The 23,571-nt window shown below is 39.0% G+C and overlaps 4 protein-coding genes across 5 annotated transcripts; 1 reads left to right on the forward strand and 3 right to left on the reverse strand.

Annotated features, from left to right (window-relative positions):
- Positions 1–5,548: 5,548 nt before the first annotated feature.
- LOC119556951 (caspase-14) lies at positions 5,549–7,412 on the reverse strand. Its single transcript, XM_037869450.1, has 7 exons — positions 7,377–7,412; positions 7,251–7,319; positions 7,014–7,109; positions 6,749–6,956; positions 6,273–6,687; positions 6,078–6,138; positions 5,549–5,868 (listed from the first exon to the last, which is right to left on the reverse strand). Exons 2-7 carry the CDS (start codon positions 7,311–7,313, stop codon positions 5,740–5,742), a joined length of 972 nt encoding a protein of 323 aa, XP_037725378.1. The 5' UTR covers positions 7,314–7,319; positions 7,377–7,412; the 3' UTR covers positions 5,549–5,739.
- A 6,209-nt stretch (positions 7,413–13,621) lies between these two features.
- Positions 13,622–16,967, reverse strand: LOC119557438 (mitochondrial import receptor subunit TOM40 homolog 1). The gene is made up of 5 exons (XM_037870200.1): positions 16,865–16,967; positions 16,280–16,568; positions 15,816–16,078; positions 14,765–15,182; positions 13,622–14,609 (listed from the first exon to the last, which is right to left on the reverse strand). Exons 2-5 carry the CDS (start codon positions 16,491–16,493, stop codon positions 14,470–14,472), a joined length of 1,035 nt encoding a protein of 344 aa, XP_037726128.1. The 5' UTR covers positions 16,494–16,568; positions 16,865–16,967; the 3' UTR covers positions 13,622–14,469.
- A 469-nt stretch (positions 16,968–17,436) lies between these two features.
- On the reverse strand, positions 17,437–19,604 carry LOC119557801 (ras-related protein Rab-39B). The gene is made up of 2 exons (XM_037870704.1): positions 19,188–19,604; positions 17,437–18,423 (listed from the first exon to the last, which is right to left on the reverse strand). The coding sequence occupies exons 1-2, from the start codon at positions 19,293–19,295 to the stop codon at positions 17,875–17,877; spliced, it is 657 nt and encodes a 218-aa protein (XP_037726632.1). The 5' UTR covers positions 19,296–19,604; the 3' UTR covers positions 17,437–17,874.
- Positions 19,605–20,073: 469 nt separating this feature from the next.
- Positions 20,074–23,495, forward strand: LOC119556518 (pyruvate dehydrogenase [acetyl-transferring]-phosphatase 1, mitochondrial). 2 transcript variants are annotated; one of them, XM_037868790.1, is made up of 4 exons: positions 20,074–20,707; positions 21,568–22,069; positions 22,467–23,034; positions 23,099–23,495. In XM_037868790.1, the coding sequence occupies exons 1-4, from the start codon at positions 20,594–20,596 to the stop codon at positions 23,343–23,345; spliced, it is 1,431 nt and encodes a 476-aa protein (XP_037724718.1). In that variant the 5' UTR covers positions 20,074–20,593; the 3' UTR covers positions 23,346–23,495. The 2 variants fall into 2 exon arrangements, with proteins under 2 accessions (XP_037724718.1, XP_037724719.1); XM_037868791.1 differs by lacking the exon at positions 20,074–20,707 and adding an exon at positions 21,374–21,486.
- Positions 23,496–23,571: the final 76 nt, after the last annotated feature.

The raw sequence follows: 23,571 nt of genomic DNA on the forward strand, positions 1-23,571 counted from the left end.
AGTTTCTTTTGTAAAATACCATTTGTTTTATTGCTGGCATTGCTAAAAGTTTTGCAAGTTGCATGCACACACAGTGGGTTATAAATACACATTTAGAAGTCGGCACAAGTGTATTTATATTTAGCCATACATATATAGGTATAATGCGGAGATATGACTTGAAGAAATCGTATAAATCAATAAAGTTATTCAATAAATGTACGAACCGCCGGGTATTTTGACATTTATGGCGACAATCATTCTGTGCAGCAGCCTCAGTTCGATGGGTCGTTAAACGCATAATCGATACTAATGAAGCTCCTGGATTTACTTGCTGCCAGCAATTATTGTGACTGCACCAGATACGGATACGGATGCCAGATCCCCATTCTTATCCCCCAGCCCCAAGTGCCTCTGCATCCGTTTCATGGCATAATAAATTGCCTCCGTGCGTTTAAATGGCTTCATCAATAAGCAGGCGAAACATGGCTTAAATCCTCCTGGCATAAAGATTTTATGTGCCTTATTCTCGTTTTTTTTTTCTCGGTCGAGATTTGTTTACGCGGGCAATGAGGAGGAAAAGCGGGTGGAAAAGCCGCGTTAATGAGCGTAGGCCAACATTTTATGTAGCACACTTTTGAGCGCGACTAATGTAATTATCTGATTAGACTAGAAAATGGTGAGGGTCGTAGGATAATGATTCGCCATTTGAGAAGGGGGGCAAGTAAGTAATGAAATTAGAAGAAGGGTGCTTAGGTCGTTTGCAAAACCTTGGAATAACTTGATTAAATTACAAAATGATATAAATTAAACTAGGTTTTTAATGAATAACATAATTGGAAGGGGTCGAGAAATTACTGGGATTTCAAAATCACTTATAAAGGCATGCTGTAAAAAACATCTCAATTATAAATATATTATTGCACAGTTTTAGACACCTTTGTTATACCAGAAAATAGTGAGGGGCTTAGGATAATGATTCGCCATTTAAGAAAGGGGCAAGAAAATAATGCAAGGTACTTAAGTCGTTTAAAAAATCTAAAAATAACTTGTTTGGTTTCCAAACGCCTAAAAGCATGCTGTGAAAAACTGCTCAATTTTAAATATTTTCTTGCATTCTTTTAGAAACATTTATACAAATTAAAAAAAACGAATTGTTCTTCAACGTTGTTTTTTTATTTTTCTCGGAATAATTTAAAAGTAAACCAATCTTTAAGTTTTACAAAAAAAATTCATTCAACGCACCCTTTAAAAAAAATTCCCAATTCGAATCCCAAATCCACCTCTCAAAGGACCTTCTTCCACAAGATGCAATGCATTCGCTCTCAAAATAACTGAAATTGCAATTCAATTGAGTGGAATAAACTTATGGATGCCGATTTTCTATTCGCCAGGAATTTATGACTGTCCGCGGAAGGAGCCAGGCCCCTGATCGCTGGGCTGGGCTAAGAACTCGAATGAAAATGCCTCGGAAAACTGGAGATTGTGGACTTCTCGGAAGACAAACGGCTCAATAAAGTCGCAATTGAATTGCTGACAATTGCAATTGCATTCCGATTGCGATGGCGATTGCCGGTCGGCTTATCAGCGGTTCGCAATAAGTGCGCTCCGTCCAACAAAAGCCAACAATAATAACCCCAAGGTGGCAGTCGAGGGTTAAGAGGCAGTATCGTATCGGAGGGCGTGGCAACAACGCCCAAGTGTCGCATAAAATAAACATTTTCCAAATTGACACTTGCGATTCAAAACCAAACACTCAATTGCAGCAATGCCAGCGACACCAACACTAATACCAACTACTGCTACCATGACAATTGCAAAACAGCGACAGCTGCACTGAGAAAAAATGTCGTCACTGGTTCTGTAATTAAATGTTTGCTTATGCAGTAAAATACAATTCATAAATAAACAAATTCTGTAATCACATAATTTATTAGTATAAATTGTGTTGGAAAAATTAAATAACTAAGTTTAATCAAGGAAATTCAAGGGTATGTATAAGAATACGTTTGGTCTATAATAAGGTTATAAAAATAATATCGATAAATAGGGTATTATAAATAATATGAATATTCTATTTACCCTTTTAAATAATATCATATTATTTATAATACCCTATTAATAGATATTTTTTATTATTAATATAAATAATAGTATTTATACATACACATAAAAATGTAATTAAACTGTAAAAGTTTTTTTCCTTTTTTTTAAATTTGTTATGTCATAAATTAAGCATTTGTAATTTAAAAATTTTTTATGTAACATAAAGTTTATAAATAAATAAATGTATCTTTTTCAATAAATTGTAAACATATTTGAATAGTAATGAAACTGATTGTTATTATCCCAATTTATTTCTTAAAACCCCTTTTTTTAGTGCCAATAATTTTTTTTCAGTGTATGTTGCCGGGATGACACCATCATCAAGTGCAACAACAATAAAAACAGAAAGTGCAACAGCAACAACAACGGCTGATGGCTGATGTTGTCGTTATCAACTAAAATTCCTTGCATCGACGCACAGGACGCACCAACACCACGCCACCTAAGCTTGGCTATATACGTATATATGTGTGTGTGACTCAAAGGGTGGTGGCAGAAGGGGGTGCTAAGGGGCTGGAAAAAAGGCACTCCATTGGAGCCATAGAAAGTCACCGCCAACACCGCCACAGTCAACGCCATGACCATTATCGGCAACCTCAGCCTCCGTTGCCATTTACCAACCAACTAACTTTTCGCCGCCCCCCACTTGGAACCCCTCTTGGCGGCCCCGCCACCCATGTCCTTACCGCATCGTCATCGACATTTATAAACTGCACACACAAAACACTGTCCAACTGTCCCGCACAGTTGCCCGTGGAAACTTTGCAGTTGTTTGGACTGTTGCTTCGATTTCCCATGTCTGGGTTTACTCTGTTTTTCGGCCAGAAGGCGGGGCAAATGGGTCTCTGGGCAGGGGAACCAGTTCCCCCATCAATAATAATTATTAATACGTTCCTTATCCAGTGATGACTCCGGAAATAATCCAAAAAAAAATAGTGAATGTTATTAACCATTCATTAATTTCTATACCTATACCTATACCATATAAGCTTAAGTTTAGAAAATACATGTAACCTATAATTTTCCTTATAAGAACGAAATATGTTGTAGTCCTTAAGATATATATGGTTTTATAATAGGATTACTTTGCTACAAGTAGTAAGATATGCCTACCTACTTAAACAATATTCATAAATATATATAGTATATTATAATCCTAAGTTTGTTAAAATTTTTTGGTAAGTTCAAAATTCTGTATGAATCTTAAAAAATACCGCCTGCTCTGTTTGCTGAACTAGTTCCTTTCGATAAATCGCTTGTGAAGCGAATCGTGCAAATCGAATAAAAGTTGAGATGGCATTTTTGTTGCTCTAACGACCATTTCAATGCGACTGTAAGTGAAGACGATAATGCTGATGATGATGATGGGAATGGGTATGGCTACATGGCACGGATGGGTTGGCTCCTCCTCCCGATAAACGATAATGAAGCCATGCACATGCGGTCCAAACTCGAAGGCGGCGGGATGGGAAGATACCAGGAGCTGCAGGATGAGAGGAGCGTTGAGGAGACACAACCATGGCCACAGTCACGGCCACAGGACCAATGTCCGCCACTTCCCGGACCCCCGTTCCCCTCCACATCCTTGTTACTCCTTTTTTGCCGCTGCTTCATACTGCAGAGAGAGAAAAGATAATTTTATTAATATTTTTTAAGCAATTTCCTGCCTTCAAAATTAAGTAATTTATTTATTATTCATCATTTTTTAATAAAAATGTCAGAATGTTGTATAGTATTTAATATTATTAGTAGTAGCATTATTTTACAAGGAGTGCCCTAAAATAAAGTCATAAATTCTGTTGGTATGCAAACGGAGTAGATCATAATAGTCTTTTATAAATACAGAATAGATTAATCTATTAAATGAAAAAGGTGCACTTTATTTAATGTTGAAAAAAAAACCTAAGTGTTTATATTTCATATAATTAAAAACAGGGTGTTTTCGATAATATATTATTATTATAATATTTATACTGTACCAGAAGCTTTTATTTTATTTTGAACAAATATAACTAAACTGCTGTGTCAAAGCTTAATATACTATGTTTTTTGTCGCAGTGTACTAACTGTCGTCCCTTTTTTTTTGCGACACACACACATTTGCACAGCTGCGGAGTGGCGAAATGGAGAGTGTAAAAAGAGAAATTCCTAAATGAACGATATAAATTGTTGGCAGCCACAAATAATGAAAACACTTTGCGGTCATTTAGCGCTATTCGAAGCTCTCACACAGATACTCGCACACACACACAGAGCAGCACACACAGGCTGTTGACAGTTATCCTTGCAAAGTCGAAGGGGTGAGAACGAGATGGATGGACAGATAAATGTTGGGTGCCCTGCTCCAACTCCTTTTCGTCCTCCCGAATCCTTCGTCCGTCTGGCGGTGACATTTTTTCAGCTTCGACCCCAGTTCAAAGTCTATTGCAATTTGAAAATGACATACGAAGTCCATTAAGCGCACAAATGTGCAGCGAATGCGGCACAACAATTGCTGGCAGGACCACAACCCCATCCTTCGTCCTTCGTCCTGCAGCTGCATCGTTACTCAGCCCAAGCTCGGACATCGGAGGCATTGCTAAGCGGCAAAGGGAAGGTCTGGAATGGCCAGTTTGGGCTCTGCAATCCAAATTATCTTAATCAACTCAAAGCCACAGTGGAGAGTCCTTAAGAAGGAAACTAAGGTACAGGTAAAGGCCATACGACTTAAAAAAAGTGAAAAATTAAGGAGTATTCTGAAAAGTCCTAGAGCTGTCAGAAGATGACAAAAATTCTATAAAGATATGATCTTAAAAAAATGTTATAAAGAGTACCCTCAATTTCTTATAAATGTATATTTCCCTGGGGATCCAAAATATCTATAATATTAATAATAATAATAATAAAGTATTTTTCCTTTAAGGTTAGGAACCACTGTTCCCCCAGATAAGCACACACACACACTTATGTACACCCCACCCAAAAATCCGGCACATGAGAAAAGACAAAGGACTAAGCATCCAGGACGAAGGACGCATCGATATCCACGTCTACGCCTGATACGTTTGTTCCATTGATAATGAACATTGACAACTTTGAATGCAGACAATTGAATCTTAATTTTCCACCGCACTCCCTTTAAAGGATGAGTATGCGATGGCATCCAAAGGACATGCAGACGTCGAATCCATTACGACATCATCCCATGAATCAATGTTTGAACACAATAAACATTTATTTATGATGCAGCAGAAATTTTTATTTCGTTTTTCCTCCATCGTCTGTAGGATCCTTTTGTGCGAAAACTCCTTTCGACCATATTTAATTATTATTTTGTTTGCCTGGAGAAAGGAAAAGTCCATGGAGCTATAGGAAATTACTTTAGTAATTAAATTATTCTTTTAGTTTAGAAAAAGTTTTAAGTTATGTATTTAATTTAAAATTAACATGGATACAAATAAAAAAGTTCTTATTGATTGCACACATATTATAAGATTATAAAAATCATAAGATACTATTAGGGTTCACTTGAGATTTTTTTATAATGTTATTGTTATCTTTAAAATAAAAATAAAATATTATCATTGAGGTTATCCGTGAGTACTGCACAATCTTCTGCCTGAACTTCGGTTATCTGCTGACCTAATCCATGAATCAAATGTGCACAATAGGCATTTATTTATGAACTGGCTGCTGTCCACAGCTTCGGGGAACTCCCTCATACAAGCAATTTGGCAATCCACAAAGCATTTCATACTGTGTTTTATTACCTGACTGCTGCAGTTGCAGTTGCAAATGCAGTTCCTAAGCCGAGAAGCAAGCAAAATAATAATAAATCCTTTGGTTAAACAATGCCAGGCAAGTTCAAGTCATTCATTTGCTTTACAGAAATATTGGGTTGTAAAACGGTACTGGTAATAATATATATGTAAATTTAAAAAAATGTTTGTGGATATTTTACGTTTATTTCGTTAATAAATCCGTTTTCCAATCCTTTAGGGTGCGTTACTCACATAATCTCCAAAACAGTATGGTGTCCATGGTGAAAATAATAATGCTGGTACTTGCCTATATCTGTAAAATTATAAGATATCATTACAGTTAATATTCTATAAAAGCGGGAAATACAAAAATTGATTTAAATTTGAATCTTAAAATAAAATATTTACTGTAATATTATTAAAAAGGGACTTATACATAAAACGTACCCCGTTCGTGCGGATTCTATCTCGACCATAGCGTTTACTTCCTCCATAATGACCTTAAAATCCTTTGTAAGGGCATGCTGATCCATTGCAGTGCACAGGGTTTGTATGAAAATCGATCCCTCAACTGGATCACGATAGCTTTTCATACCCTCGGTGGTGCTGTAGCACTTCATATAGTAAGAGTGATCCGGTTCAATTCTCGAAGAATCCGCCTCAAGCCTTTTGTTCTTGCACGCCTGGACTATTAGGATTTTGGGTTTGCCCTTCAGGGTGCTATTGTCGCGAAGTGGAAACAGTACATCATCATCCAAGTCGTACATCTGACCGTCGCACGATTCGATCTTCTCCTTTCGCTCGCCATGGCTCAAGATTATAATGACCAGGCCGGACAGTTGGTCGAATTCCTTCAAAGCCACTGTAATATCAATAATATTATAACCATCGAAATACCAATATTGGTCGGCGTGGCTACCCACATTCTGCAACTTTCTCCTTAACCACAGCTAATGTCGGATTAGGAACTTCTATAATCTGGCACTTTAGGCTGCCAAACGTTTTCTTCAAAGCCTCCACATCCTGTGAGCTTCCTTCGCGTCTCTTGCCAGGATTGTTCTTAAAATCCACATGATGTAATATGCAGACTAATGGCGGCAGCAGTTTCAGCTGAATCACTCCTTGAGCATCCTTTTTAATACATTTACATGTCAAATATGGTTTGTAAATATGAGATTATATACTCACGACCGGAAAAAACATGCTAGCGGACTCAAATGGCTTGGAAACCTCGTTATCGGCAGTGGCAGAATCACTATCTCTATCCACCATCATTGCACTGTCCTAAAATAAACCGAAAATAAATGACGGCATCATTTAGTAAAATAAACTTACTTATAGTTACAAACGGGAGTTCCCTTAGGTACGGTTATAATCAAAACCTTATCTGTAGATTAAACATTTAAACTTAAATGCAATGCTTACCAATTTAAAGTACATTGAAGCAGGCTGAAATCTTTTATCGGAATCGCCGCAATCGTTTGCCATCTTGTCCTGTTGAAACTTAAAATATTATTATTGCAATTGGCTTGTTTCCTTTTAGTTAAGCACCTCTTTACTCTTTAGCGGCTGGTCTGGTCGATACGAATGCATTGCTAAGACTAATTTTGGTGATATGTGTTTGCATTATCTTATCGATAATGCAATTGTTAGGTGCAAGCTTTTTAAGAGTTGTCAAGTCAACTTAAAGCTGACCAATATAGAGCAATGTTTATTCGGTTCCAAGTCCCTAATACCGATTAAAAGGAGACTGATTAATTCGGAAAAATAAAAAATATAATATATATGTTTAATAATAATAATAATAATATTTATAAAATATATATTTTTAAGCAAAACATTATATTTCACTCTCTTATTAGACAATATGCTTGCCAATGGCTAACATACGATTTTAGACATGTTACATTGCTAATATCAATTTGATTAGATAAGTAAAAATGGTTTTATTTCCTATCTCATTTAACAATTAATGCTTAATCATTTCGGGTAATGAGTTGGTCATTCATATTTGACTAACCACTTAAAAATTGTAAAAGCTGGTTAGAATCTTTCAGGTAAACCAAACAAAAAATAAAAGATTTGATATGATTTAATTTTTTTTTAAATCTAACACAAATTATATTAACAGAAAGTCCTAGTTTGAATAAAATGAATTTGATTTCGTATTCATATTGAATAATATATAATTTATAAGTACACTCCTTATCAATGGGTACATATATCGGGAGGAAGAAGAAGAAGAAGCAGGCGCTGCCAAGGTGCTGTTGACTGCTGCCAGATGGCGCCTGTCGCTGTCAGCTTTATGAACTAATTGAGGCACAAATGGCAACCGACTTGGGTCCGGATTCTGTCTGCTCATGGTGTCGCACATTTCACAAACAGCAGACAGACACGCCCCCCTTCCTTTCCGCCCCTTTTCGCCCCCCTTAACGTCTGACAAATAGGCGTATGAGCAATGCCTTTGCGATGGCATCAGTTCGCATTCATTATGCATTACAAGCTGCTTAACCGACTCGCCGGATCTTCAGCGAGTTTTCCATTAAATTACACCGAATCTGGCTGCTCTGACACTACCAGAAGTAAACCCCCCCCCCACCCCCCATAGAATCTTAATGGGAAATGGAAATTCGGCGAAAAGAAAATGCTCCCATTATATGGTTCTTTTTCTTCTGTTCTTTCTGTTTCCCTGGATGTGAGGGGCTTAAGATTGCGAAACCTCATAATTGGCTTAACCGCAGGAAAAGGAGGAGAATCCCTTGGAGTAGCAGTGTTAAAGTGGTAAATATGTCAGCGGCAGTAGAGACATAAATTTTCGTTAAGTAGACGCGCACACGCAATCGCTGCCAGAAAGTAGAAGAATCACTTCGCGTAGAATTCAAGTCGGTAAGATGAAGATGTGTTTCAAGGGAGTGGGTTAGGATGTGCCTAAAGAAAAGATTGTATTTAATAGATATCTTAATATTAATAATATTTATAATATAATAATAATACTTAAAAATCACTTTTTACATATAATTTGTATCATTAATATTATGTAATACCTATTATATTGCACCATAAAAATATTTAAGGCATATTAATTTGCATAAATAGCAAAATTTATAAAAATATGAATCATATTTAACATGATTGAATATTCCAAATACTATTCAACTAAGATATACTTCAATTTATATATTTTCTTACTGTGTAGTAGGCAATAATCGGCTGGTCTAATCTTGCTGCGCTTGAATGATGATGATGTGCCACGCCCACCGTCTTCTTCACACACACACACACGCACACGGAGAAAGCCTTAATTACAACGTGCCAAGAGTTAAGCCGAATATTTTTTGGTTTTTGGGGGCAGGAGAAGACGAATGAATTGCTGTGGTGTGGCCGAAAAAAAGGGGTGGCAGGCAATAGGGGGTTAAGGGGGGCTGGGGAGGAAGGGATGAGGGAAGATATAGGGGGCGTGGTCCTGAAGGGGCCAAGAAATTTTTGGGAGAACACGTGCGCACATGTGCAACTTCCGTTAAAAATCTATTGCTAACTTTCAACAATTCACAGACACAAACGTGGCCGGGCACACACACACACGCACAGCCAGAAAAAACACCCACACACACTCACATGGTTGAAAGGTGCGCGCTTTGGCTGTTTGTGTAAGTGAGTTAGAGTTTCCTGCAGCTGTCGTGGCAACTTCCGGTTCCTCTTCTTCTTCTTCTACTAGTACTGCTTTTGCAACAACGTTTACGTCGACGCCAAAGTCCATGTCTCAAGACCCCCTCTCTCCCGCCCCTGGGAACCCCACCCATGTCCTGCCTTCTATCTCCTGCATGACGGCTAAAACACTTATTTGGCTTAAGGCTAAAAACTCAAAGCCAAAAATAGTAACAGCAACAACAAGCAGCCAGAAGGAAAAGTCTGGAGGTGAAAAACTTACAAAAGTACAAGCCAAGAGATTAATACCCTATATAAGATCAGGGCACATTTTATGGGGTACCCTTAAATCCTTAGAATTAAAAATTTCCAAATGTTGAGAGAAAAATTCACATAGAGCCTTTTTTGGATATGGAAAACTTGCAAAAATTAAAGAAACAAAGGAATACAATATTTATAAGAATGCTAGAAAATGGTCTGTAAGAAAATATATTATATAATATACTCGTCTGCTGTAAATATAGTAGTTTGTTTCAAAAGATATATTTTAACAAAGTATAAAAAATAAAAAAAATTTCTTACTTGGCCCATAAATAAAGTCACATTACAAAAACCAAAACATATTTTGCCATTTTAAAATAAATGCCTTAGACATCTCTAGAGACTGAATATCGATTTATAAATGCCAAAGGATAAATGTTAATTTTTTCCTAGCATACTTTTCTACACCTTTTCAAGTGATTTTAAATCTCTATAGATTTTTGGAACCCATTTGCTTAATTTTATCATCAGTCAGCCGTAGTCATATAAATATTGATACAATACTAAAACTATAAACAAACTAACGAGTCTCTTTGCCACTGCGATATTTTTTTGTTAAACATGCATCTGTAATCAACAGACGTAGATAGTTCGGATGGGTTAAGTAAGTAGTACGCATGCTGCTCCCGGTGTGTGCTTAAAAAATTGCACAAAGTTTAAGCTTTGTGTGCACGTGTGCATGGGCGGCGAAGGGGTTGTTCGAAGGGGGGTCGAGCCAGTCGTGGAACTGTTGCTGAAGTCACGTAATTCAAATAACTAAAGTTGGCGTAAATATGCCGAGCATACAACACGCCCACTCGAATGGAGTTGAGTTACTGGCAAAAGACAATTGCTCACGCACTTACTTGTTGTTGGCCCGGCTTAAAGTTCATTAATTTCTCTCACCCTGGCTGTAATTTGTTTTAAGCAAACAACTGACGAGAATGCTGCAGGCTTTCAAATGAGTTGAATTCGCATCAAGGACACTCAGTTTGTTCATGCAAGACCAAAAATATGCAATAAATATTGCGGTTGCATTTAAATGCTGTAAAAGTTGTGTGGCCTCTTAGCAACAATATTATTTTTGCGGTGCCACGGAAATCGATAGGGCTTTGAAATCACCCATAAAGGTGACTAAAAGTATGCAATAATATATTTGTTTTCTATGGATTCATCCAGAAACACGATAGCCAGTAAAAATACTGCATACTTTTCGACACCTTTATGACCTATTGCTTCATAAATATTTTTAATTTGGTATTTATTTTCACAAAGGAAAGGCGTGGTACAATTTTAAGGTAAAAACAATATTCATTTCTATAGATTCATCACGAAACACTACATTATTTTTTCACTGTATACTTTTAGGCACCTTTATGACCTATTGCTTCATTAATATATTCAATTTGGCATTTATTTTCACAAAGAAAGGGTGCGTTAAAATTATTAGTTAATAAATAACAATTTGATCTGATAAGGTAATACAGTTTCAAAAAAGGTATGGAGGCTTTTTTATCTCTATTTTTCCTACTTCAAATTGTATTTTTATTTAAAGTCAAAATAGGTTATAATACTATCTTGATTAAACTTTAAAATCCAATCCGCCAACAATCTTGAGCTCGGAAAGAATGAGGATGAGCTGCTAATTACTCGCTAAGCTCCTCTTTTGACCAGCTGGAGAAAAGGAGAATAAACACTTCAGCAGGGCAGTTTGGCCAGCACTTGGCTTAAGTCCTCCTCTCGAGGTCCTGCCTTATGAGCCATGTCAGGATCCTGTGGCTCTGGACGTCTGTTGCGTAATTAGTTACCAGATTTGTCTGTGCAATTCGCTCGGCTACTTTATATGTTAATGAGTTTTTGCCGGCCCCACTTGGCCAAGTCCGCTCTTCTTTTGACACAAATTTCCTTTGTCTTGGCCATGAGTGGAGTCTGTGGTTTGGGACAATTGAATTGGAAAACAGCTTTCGCGGCTTACATAATGCGAGCACCGGAAAAAATATATTAGAACTTGTTGAAATGTTACACAAAAAGGAGAAAAATGATAGATATTTGGGTGCCTAAAAGTATGCAACAATATATTTCAAACTCAGAAGTACATTGAATTCTTTGGAAAATCGACTGCTATTTTATTATAGCATACTTTTAAAAACATAAAATTACATTTATAAGTAATATAAAAACACTTGTGATTTTTGTGGCTTTTAATATTATTGCTCAATACCCAATTCCTTTTTAAATACAATTTTTTAACGAATCCAAAAAAAAATGCTTCAATATAAGCAAAAATATTATAAGTTTAATAAAACATATAATAAAACATTTTAAAAAATATATAAAAATTAAATATTAACAAAAATATTTTTCATATAATATTTTTAAGCTTTAGTTCTTTTAAAAAAAATTCTCCAATATTTGTTCTATCTGCACAGCCCACTAACATGGGAATGGAGCTTCTCTGGGGGAAAAAGGAAACGCTGAAAATTTCACAAAATATGAAAGTCGCTGTCCTGCTTATCGCACAAATGGCATGACCAGGAAAAGGGGTAGGGAAGGGGTAGGGAAGGGGTTGGGAAGGGGTAGGGAATGTTGTTAGGAAGGAGACCAGAAGGGGTTAGGGAAGGGGCTGCAGGGAGAACTTTGCTAAAGCGGCCGCTTTTTGCCAAAGTTCAAATTGCATTTGGCAAAAAGGATGGAGAAAGGCGAAAAGAAAATGTGCATAGCAAAAACCATTTTGATAGACAGCGGGGAAAGCAGGAAAAGCGGAAAAGCACCTCATGTGTGTGTGTGTTTGTGTTGTGTGTGAGTGTGGCAACATTTTCTTATCTAAACAATATTGCGACTACTGCACTTGCAAAGCGACAACAACAAACGAATCGCAACTATGCCTGATTGAACAAAGTTTGTATGTTGTTGTCATAACACTAGGGTATCTATGGGTAGATCTGACTTTAAAGTCTCCAATTAAAATTTAAAAATGTAAATCAAGTACCAAGAAATCAAAAACACACTTAGCCATGCAAACCTGTAGTTTAACACCCATATTGTAGGGAAATTTAAGTCAGAACTGCATTATACATCAAATAAAGTTAAGGTGCTTTTGCATAAAATATCCTTTCATATATCAATCCAATTTATAACTTTATAAATTTCCAGATATCAAAATGTCCCCACCAAATCTGAACTTCTAGATTGTTTTTCACCGACTTTTTGACTTCTGCGCTACAAATGAGAAAATGACAACACAATGTACTTGTTACTGTTGCTTTTGTCCACAACATGTGGTGCCAATAATGATTCTACGCGAAATTTAGCCTGAAGTGCTGGTCAACTTTTAGGGAAACCCTAATTTAAAATGGAATTTAGTACGCACTTTGACGTAGACTCACAACACAAAGCAATTTTATATATTTATTCCACATTTATATATATTATATTAATTTAATGTAAACTCCCCATCAAATCCAAAACTGCATTAAAGAAAACTATAATCACAGATACATTTTTGTAGATGCTCCAACGTTTGCTCTGATTACTCTCAACTATATTTTTTTTTAAATAATAAATGAATAGTTTTATATACACAAGCCTAAAAAAAAACACATCAAACAATTTATTAAACTATTAAAGACTAATTAACCCATTAAGTGATAATAAAAATGGCAACATTTTCAAGTGCGACTTGTTATCTAATCAGACAACTCCAAAACTTGATGGCAGACCATCTGATTATTTCATAGAAAAATCTAGAAAATTATTCCAAAGTACCCTGAAAGCAAACAAAACTGTCAAACATTTGTTTTAAATTGTTTATTTTTTCTAAAACCTATTTTATCATCTGGTTTTCTTTGTTGTTTTTATGGTTCTTGTTTGGGAACGGGTAAATTACAATGTAAGTTTAATATTTCACATGTTTAACATATTGTTTGGGTTTTTAATTTTTTAGGGAGTTTGATTTGTTTGGTTTTTTATATTCCCTCACAACATTTCGGCGCCGTCTCTATTTTTTAATTCTGCCTAATTCTTTCACGCGATAAAGGTAGTTAAAGTTGATTTAACAAAGAATTTGTTATTAGAACTAATTGTAAATTTATAAATTATAAACTTAAAGCAGTTTGTTACCAATTTAATAGTTCGTAACATACATTTCATACGCATTTATTGTTGTCTCTGCTTATCGTTTTTCATTTAATGTTTTTGCTTTGAGGAAATAGCTGGTTGTTCTAAATAAATGCGTACGTTTAGGAAACAACTTAAAGTGTACAGTGACAGTTTCTTGTTGTAGTTTTGGATGTGTGTGTGTGGGTGTGTTGCTTTGTGTGTTTAGTGCAGAAATTTATAATAATTGTGGAATATTTTTCTCTCTTGTATTTTGAACTCCGCGTTTATGACTCTGTCAGTGGGGGAAATTGGCGATTAACGACGGACGACGAACAGTGGCACACTGGTAACATAATGGATCAAAGAATAAAAGCCATTCCATAGGATTCCAGATCCCTGCTGGCCGCCTTTTTCGTGATGCAAGGCATTTTTTATACACACAATCGACAGATCATCATAAAAAACGTTTGCTAGCAGATTTATATATCTCTTTGTTTGTTGTTGTTCTTGTTGTTAGCGGATGATGTGAAAAAGTTACAATGGATGTGTGTGTGCTGGGGGTCTGAGGCTGAAGTAGGGATTGGCTGCGCAAAGATTTCGCCTAGCCGATCATCAGCCCGCAGCCGAGTCTAAAGTTGTTCTTGACGTGGTTCATGCGTCCGCTCAGGGCTAGCGTGAATGGCAATGGGTTCAGACGCTTCTCCAAAACTCCGGAGATGTGCCAATTGGAATCAATTCCGCCTGAAAGAAGTAAAACATTAGAGTAATTTGTATAAATGCGAAAGGGACTCATGCCCTTTATAAAAACCCTACTTTAACCACGAAAACAATAGCCCTTAAGAAACACAAATGCGAGTCTTTGGCTATCAGCGAAATACTCGTAAATATGCACTCACCTCTGAAAACCAGATCCGCCTTGGGCAAATCGATCTGGTAGGCCAGCGTGGCCACGGACTCCTGCATGCGCAGGCTGGTCTCCACCTCTACACCGATCTGCAGCTGGTCGCTGGCCTTCTGGTAGTAGCACACGTGCAGGCCGCTCTGGCCCAGGGTCCCCGACCACACCGAGTTGCCGACCGAATAGCGGCCCACGGCGGACACAATGGCTATCTGACGGCCGGGGACATTTGGACCGAACTGGTAGGCCAATTCGGCGCCCAGGGCGAGGGCTGGAGTGACTGACTGCAGATATTGGCCAACGACCACGCCGGAGTTGGTGAATATGCTGGGATTGGCCACCGTCAAGGAGGCGGTGTAATCACTGCCGCGATAGTCGGTCGTCAGCTGCGAGGCCACCATCTTGGAATCCTGGATCTATGGGTTATCAAAAGGGGGTCATTAGTATAAATAATATTATTTATCTTAAGGCTTCCTAAGTTATGGCGACAAGAATTCTTTGTACATTATAGAAACGCCTTCCTTATCCTCGTCTATAGCTGACATTGTCTTTGAAACTTCTGGCCAGTGCAGTTGGCTTTATAATATATGCAACTCCCTTAAAACATATAAAACATAAAAATCTATGAAAATACATTTTTAGAAGTCTCTGTCTCATCCTATATCACCTAACTTTAATATGCTGATCTTAACTATAAAATAAGCTCAACCTAACTAACCATATTGTTCAATTAACCAATGCTATGATGAAATTACAATTAAACTAAAGTCGAAGCTTGTTGGAAAGATTCTGATATATATGGTCAAGATATGATATTCATTCTATTCTTGAGAATAGGATTTACTAAGCTTAACTAACTATAAACATTTTTCAGCAAAGAAGGTATATCACAACATGAAACCACTGAAGAATACAAGACTGCCAAGACTTTTTTGGATGTTCCAGCCGAGTGTGGTTAACTTATAGACCCAAGCTGCCATGGGATAACTTTTGGTTGTATCCTCGACCTTCTGTACCTTCTCTTTATCCCAATCCCCGCCAGAACTTACCTGGGAGGCGAACTTGCAGCGCAGACGGGCGGAAAACTGGTGAATAATATTGGCGTTGAGGTTGCCCGATGGGTCGATGTCGCCCAGGAGCACGGGGAAGGCTTCCGTGGGGCTGTATTGCTTGGTGCCCACGTAGGTGGCCCCGAATCGGTATCCACTGGGTACCACATTGCTCATGTTGATGGTGTGCGACACCTGGAAGTGGTTGCTCAGCCCCTTGTTCAGCATGATCTTGGCGCCCTCGAAGGTGATGGCCTGTATATCTGAAAGAGGGGAAGGACGGTGGAGGTGGTGTAAGGTAGTGCTGATAATACATAATATATAATAATACCCCCGGTGCCCCCCAAACACCCCTAAATGCCCCGTCTCGCTCTCGCATGTTGTAGGTTATGTCATCAGAGGTGTGCAGGGCTTTTGCGGGGTTTTTGCCGGACTGCGAGTTTTTCTGACTGAAGTCCACATACCTTTGCACTTTTTGTGAAGCTCCTCGACGGTGCCAGGATTCTCCAGTGGGGCATCCTTGGAGGCGGCAAAGGAATCCGAGCCTCCGGCAGACGAAGAAGATTCGGATAGGGAGCCGGAGTCGGAGGGCAGGGCAGCCGGTTCCGGGAGGCCGAGACCCAAATTTGAGACGCCACTGCCTGGGGCGCCGGAGGAAGCCGCTAGCACGTTGCCCATTTCGAAAATACCGATGTAATCTATGTAATTTCAAAGCCAACACGTTTCTATATCGGTGTTATGTCTTGTCTCGACCTATCGAAGAACGATAGATCCGATATCAGAAGGCGTTTAAGTCTGGGCCTATCGATAGGCCCAGACAAATAGTAAGGGTATTCCCTGAACGGTGGATGAATCGCGGAATTTGATCAGCTGTTTGTCAGCTGTTTCACGCAAATTCATCTGTTGAATTGTTAAACCTTATGCACTTTAATGGGTTTTCACTTCAATTAATAACCAACAGCAGGTGGAATTTGGGGAACCTCTTTTAGCATATATTTTTATGAATTTACAACTGTTCGGGGAATACCCTCAGTGATTTTATTGCTTACAAGAGTTACCAGATGCTCTGCCAAATGTTTGGTTGCGCGGTTGCCACACTGTCGCGATTTCAAATATTTATCAGAATTTTATAATTATTAGAGCTCGACTACGAAGGTGTTAAAAAAAATAAAGTAATCGTCAATACTGAGTTTTTGACATGTAGTTCAAGAGTCCTGTGTTAAAATTAATTAAATATGTTGCAGAAAAATGAATAAAGATAGTAATTTGTAGAAAAATAAAGGCCAGATATGTACAGCGGAACTAGAATCGCCAGACGGCTCCGGTTTCAATACGCGAGTACTAATTCGAAATTTTAAAAATTGCTTTATTTGCACTGCTTCAATCGAAGTATTACGGAAAAGTAGTTGTTGAACGTGCTGCTTTGCTGGGTTGAAATAAATCAGACTGATGTTTTGAAATAAAATAACATGTTTACTATTTATTTTCCACCTGAACTCATCCGTTTTTAAAACTACTCCCAAAATGCAAAGTACACTATTATCTTCAAACCGATTAGATTAAAAATGAAACCAAAACGAAGCCCATATTTACCAGAACTTGATTAACCAATGCCATGCGATTCGTATTAATAAAAACGTTTATATTTCAAGTATATGTATAGCTTTTCCATTCGTGTATGTGGAGTTATGTGTTGTATGAGTTAGGAGCACAGAAACTTGGCTACGTATTTATCGAGTGACTCGTTGCCAATCATAGGGACGAAATAAACTTATTTTGGAAAGAGGGGGCCGAACTAAATATTCACTAATTTCCATGAGTCACCTAACTAAAAGTTAACTTAGGAACAAAACTAAAAGTAACTAGAAAAAAAACGCATTGTACAAATATACGTAACTGATTTGGTTTTACAGCTTAACTAGGCGATTTAAACAAGATTAAAAGTGTCAACAAAGTAGTGTTTTTTTGGGGACAGGGTTTGTGGTTAAGGGGCGTACGTTACAAACCAATGTACACAAACAGTATTGAAAATAATAATTGGGAAAAGTCGGGGGGGCAATCAACAACAGGATGACTTTTCCGGCTCGGCCACGAAGAGATTGAAGTCCAGACTATTGGGCCGCGAGAAGCCGGACTTGATGCCATCCCAGCCGTCCTCGGCCTTGTATTCGCCGGATCGAATGCGGGCGTACACCTCCTGGGTGACCATGCGAAAGGCCTCCTCCACATTGGCCCCGGAGCGGGCCGATGTCTCGACGAAATGCAGACCGTGTTGTTTGGCAAACTTTTGCGCCTCCTCCGTGGACACCTCACGATGGCCGCCCGCATTGATGAGGTCCAGTTTGCAGCCGACCAACGCAAAAACAGGGCGGTGGGGCTCGATGTGACGCTGTGCCTCCATCATCCACAGTGGTATATGCTCGAAGCTCGCATGATTCGATATGTCGTAGACCAGCAGCACGCCCACCGAGTTGCGGTAGTAGGACTTGGTGATCGAACGGAAACGCTCCTGGCCAGCGGTGTCCCACAGCTGGAGCTTGATCTGTGTGCCGTCCTTCATCTCGATAAGGCGGGCGAAGAAGTCGACGCCAACTGTGGGATCAGATAACTAAAAGGTGGAAACATATATTATATTATTAGTTGGATTTTCTCTAAAGTAAACTCATATAATCGTTTAAAGGCAATATGTAAAAAGGATATACAACTTTAGGTATTATTAATGAATGTTTATATTTTAAAACTAATCGAGAACCAAATAGTGACTCAACTTTAAATACAATTATCATATAAATATATGGAACAAATTGATTCACAAACATAACAAATACTGATTATATTATAAAAAATAATTTTAATAATTATAAATTCAGATGACTCTTGAAATCTCCGTATATATGTATGTAATTAAAAAAAAAATTTCGACTGATGATAAATCTGTTATTTATGAATTTCCCGTCCTATTATTAATTTATGAATTCAGACTATTTTATAGTAAGTAGGATTACTTAAGAGAGTTATTAAAATATAAACTTTTTATTTTTGTAATTTAAGAAACTGCTAACTGGTGATATCTCGATGAATTTTGAATGTCCCGCCCTAGTTTTTAGTGCATCCCTGGTCCTTGTCCAGCCTTGTGTTTTGTTGTTGCCTGCTTTATCAGGCGACCACACACACATGCATATGCATACACCAACACACACACACACTCTGACAAGGTGACTAAGACAGCATCTTTTGAAAATCCACTCCCTTTGTCTATTTTTTGTTGTTTGGCCCGTGCAATCACTTAATTATGTAATAAACGCATTAACTGCATCACACGGCGATCGCACAGTGGGCCACACGCACTCGCACAGTGGTCAGAATACGCACCTCGGCGAATTTGCCGTCTGTGAAGAATTTGAGCAGCGAACTCTTGCCCACGGTGCTGTCGCCGATTAAAATCAGTCGGAATTGATACTCGAAAATAGGTTCCACCATCTCGAGATGTCGTCTTAACGGCGAAATTCACGGATTTATTTAGCGGCTGTAATTCCGCAAAATATTTCAACCTGTCTCACGAAAAGTTTGAGACGCAAATCGCTGTTTTGCTTCTAGGGCTCGGGTTCTCTTTGTTTTTGGAAGCCAAATGAAGGCTGGTGGTGTCCACTCGAATCCTGGCTTCGCGACGCACAATTCCCGGCCGTCGCTGGTGGTTGTTAAAGTATAAATAGTCGAGAATTCGAATTCAGATGCCTCTGAATTTTGTTTTGTTTTGTGTTTTTTTCTCACGCCAACCTGTGAAGGTGTGCGTGTGTGTGATAAAGGCGGCGTTGCCAGATTGGTGAAAACTATCGATGGGGTTAAAAGTAGCCAAACGGTAGTAGCTATCGGCAAAAATAGTTCGAAAATGTTTTTTGTTAACAAGCTATCCATATTAAGATAGAAAAAGCCTTTCCGCTAGCCATTGGAATCTTACAAATATTTGACATAAAAATGGGTTAAAAATGGGACTATCGTGACCAACAAAATGTGTAATGCAGATTAATAAATAATTAAATCACTAAGGTTTAGAAAACAAATATGTTGAACTCTGTGTTAAATAAAAAATAACTGGACTGAACCAAGAAACTTGTAAAAAGTCCCAAAGCATAACAATTTTTTTAATTTTATTTTTATAGCTAGTTTTAGCTTGAAGACAGTTACCGGCTGAAGTCAGCTTATGCTTAGATCTGGCAACGCCGCCCAACTGTCAGTCTGACAGCTGTTCGATTGTAAATACAAACTAGAGATGGTCTTCGATTGTAAAAAAAAATATGTAGACCTACAAAATACATATTGTTAGAAAACATTTCTTAAAGTTTAACATTTAAAGAAGTCAATTCAAATATTTCGCGTTGGATCGTGTGTTAAATAATATAAGCTGTGCCTGCTCAAAAGTGTAATTTTCGTGCCGTGCTGTTTTCTGTCAAAAAAAAATCCATCCCTAGTACTCACTCTATTTTCATTTAACATTTGTTTTCCGTGGAAATTGTACGTATCGTTTTTCGCAAAGCACACAAATGTACAAACAATCCGCCGGCCACTCGGAAAACAAGAGCTTCTTTTTGTCAGCCGCCGGCAGCCGGAGTCCGTAAATCAGTCGGATTTTCCGGGATACGGAATCCTACTCGTTCTCCGACTTTTCCTCCCCCCCACTCCTTCACCTTCTCGCCTCCCCCGATTCGGTTACGGAACCAATATTATTACCGTTAATTATAGCCACAGCGGGGCGAGAGCATATAGAAATCGCCATATAGATGTTCAAGTTCGTGCTGAACGACGCCGCCAACTACGTGCGATCCAATGTGCGGGAGTTCAGTCTGAATGCACTGCGCCTGCTGCCGCAACTGCCTCAGTTGAGTCCATACGATGTAAGATCTGGAATCGGTAATATCTCATATATAGAACAGAATCCTATGATCCATTAAAGATATGGAACCGTTAATATCTCTTAGGGGTAACTCCATTAACTGCCCCAATTAAGAAGTTACCATATTGTATGTAAGATCTGGGATTGGTAATACCCTATAGATACATAATAGTTCAGTTAAAGTACCCATTCAATTTCTTATGAGAGTTCTTACAAGATAAGATCTGGGATCTATAAGGTTTCTTTGATTTTTAATTCTAGGGACCATAATAAAATAACACTTGATGTTAATAATGGGTATTAAGTTGTCAAAACTTTGTATAATAGACTGCCCAAGTACCCTATAGATTTCACCTCTGCAGGTAACCTTCACAGAAAGTACAGTGAACTCTCTGAAAGGTTACCCCTTAGCTTAATAGAGATTTACATTATACATATATTTAAAATATATTTAATTTTCGTAACAAAAGACATAATAACAAGTTATTATAACACTTACAAATATTATTGTTAATTTTGGTAAATTAAAATAAAGCTAAAAATTACCATAATACAAAAAATGGAATCCATTCGAAATTTAGTATTTTTCTTGTTGCAAATTAGGATTTTACATTAATATTCTACACTTGTAATGATGAAAGTAGGCTATAGTAATTCCTTAGGGCCTTTCGTTAGATTTATTTAAACAAAATTTTTTTTACCAAAGCCATTTGGGATATAATAAAAACACGGAATAATAACATTCTTATAAAGAACTCAGGATTGATACCTTTGAATATGGTATATGATAAATATACATATATCCCTGGGAGTTCCCGCTAAAGCCAAAGGATCCAATGCTAATTCCAACTGTTTCCGCAGGTTAACCTAGTTCTAAGGGAGAACGAGTTCGTCTACAACTTCCCGGTGGACGGTGTCATCCGCAGCTATGAGACAAACCAGCTGGGATCGAATTCGCCCTGTGAGGATTCACGCACGGAGGCCAGTTTGCTGCACCGCAACGGCTTCATCTGTGGCATCTTCGATGGGCATGGTGGAGCATCCTGCGGCCAGGTGGTGTCCAAGCGACTGCTGCGCTATGTCTCGGCGGCCACCCTGCCGCGCCAGGTGCTCCGGGAGCAGATGAAGCAGAACTGCAGCAGCCAGTCGTTCCTCAAGTGCCACAACGACAACGTGGACTTCGTCAGCGAGATCAAGCCCATCTACGAGGCCAGTTTCCTCAAGTACATCAAGCAATTGACGGAGACGCCGCAGCGGGATGTGGCTAGCGAGCTGGAGAACGCCTTCCTTCAGCTGGACGAGAATATTGCCCAAGAGGCCTTGGCCAGCAGCGATGTGCGCACCATGACCGTCGCTCTTTCCGGTGGGTTGAGTAGACTACTATAGCTTGTAAACAATGCAGCAGTCTCATATGCTTGTACATATATATCTAAATGCCTTCACCAGGCAGCCGATGCATCGTTTACATACTATACTGCTACCGAGAACTCTTCAGTTCTAGAGACCCCAGCATCTAAAAGGCTTTACAAAAATCTTAATTTATATTCTTATAAGATCTTCATCGCCTAAGAACTGTATTCTTATTGTGCCTTGATGATCAGACCATCCATTTAGCACATTTAGGTGCTTTTACTCCAAAATTAGACTCTGGAATTCTTATTTATATATTTTACATATGCAAAGCTAACTTAAAGACCCCGAATTCTTATGTTTGATCTACTTGTATGCATAAAGACCTAATATATTTTATTATTTCCCAGGAGCCGTTGCCTGTTTGGTGCACATTGAGGGCCTGCAGCTGCATGTGGCCAGCACGGGCGACTGCGGCGCCGTGTTGGGCGTCCTCGATCCGCAGACGCAACAGTGGCAGCCAAAGAAGCTCAACGTCGAGCACAATACGGACAACATGTCCGAGGTACGCCGCATCCTGGCCGAGCATCCCAAGGAGGAGCAGGAGACGGTGATCCGGAATGGCAGGCTGCTCAGCCAGCTGGCGCCGTTGCGTGCCTTTGGGGACTTCCGCTACAAGTGGTCCCTGGACATAATGCAGCAGAAGGTGCTGCCGATGTTCGGCGAACAGACAATGGCGCCGAACTACTATACGCCACCGTACCTAACCGCCCGCCCCGATGTGCAGCAGCACGAACTGGGGCCCAACGACAAGTTTCTAGTCATCGCCAGCGACGGCCTGTGGGATTTCCTCTCGCCCAGCGAGGTGGTCAGCCTGGTGGGGGAGCACATCAACTCAAAGAAGATCCTCGAACCGATGCGCCTGCCGGAGGGCGAGATAACGCTGCAGCGAATCTCCGAGCAGCTGGCCGAGCGGAAGTCCGTATTCTTGTTCATTTCATCCTGATACCTGATACATCCTAATTATGATTGTGATTTCCAGGGCTGGTCTCACCCGCAAGCCGGTGGACCAGAATGCCGCCACTCATCTCATCCGTCATGCCTTGGGCGCCACCGACTATGGGATTGAGCACTCCAAGATCTCGTACTATTTGACGCTGCCCAAGGATGTTGTGCGTCTGTATCGCGACGACATCACCATCACCGTCATCTACTTCAACTCGGAGCACATTGCCCAGCTGCACAGCGAGGCGGCGGATCAATCGGGGGTCACTGCGCCGGTAGCGTGATCTCCGTGAGCATAAATATGTGTATATTTAACGAGCTAACCTTCAGCCTCTAACTAGCCTAAGTGTTGCGTTTAAGTTTGTTTCATCCGCCAACGGACCTCGGACGACTGCCGCGCCAAATAAATCCCACGCGGGAAGCGAAAAATCACATATGCAAATTGACTTATTAATGGAGAGCAGGGATTCGGCCTCACTTGCATTTAGAATAAAAGCTCTGACCTACTGA

Source organism: Drosophila subpulchrella, chromosome X (genome assembly GCF_014743375.2).
Source record: "Drosophila subpulchrella strain 33 F10 #4 breed RU33 chromosome X, RU_Dsub_v1.1 Primary Assembly, whole genome shotgun sequence".
In the NCBI taxonomy this organism is placed as follows: domain Eukaryota; kingdom Metazoa; phylum Arthropoda; class Insecta; order Diptera; family Drosophilidae; genus Drosophila; species Drosophila subpulchrella.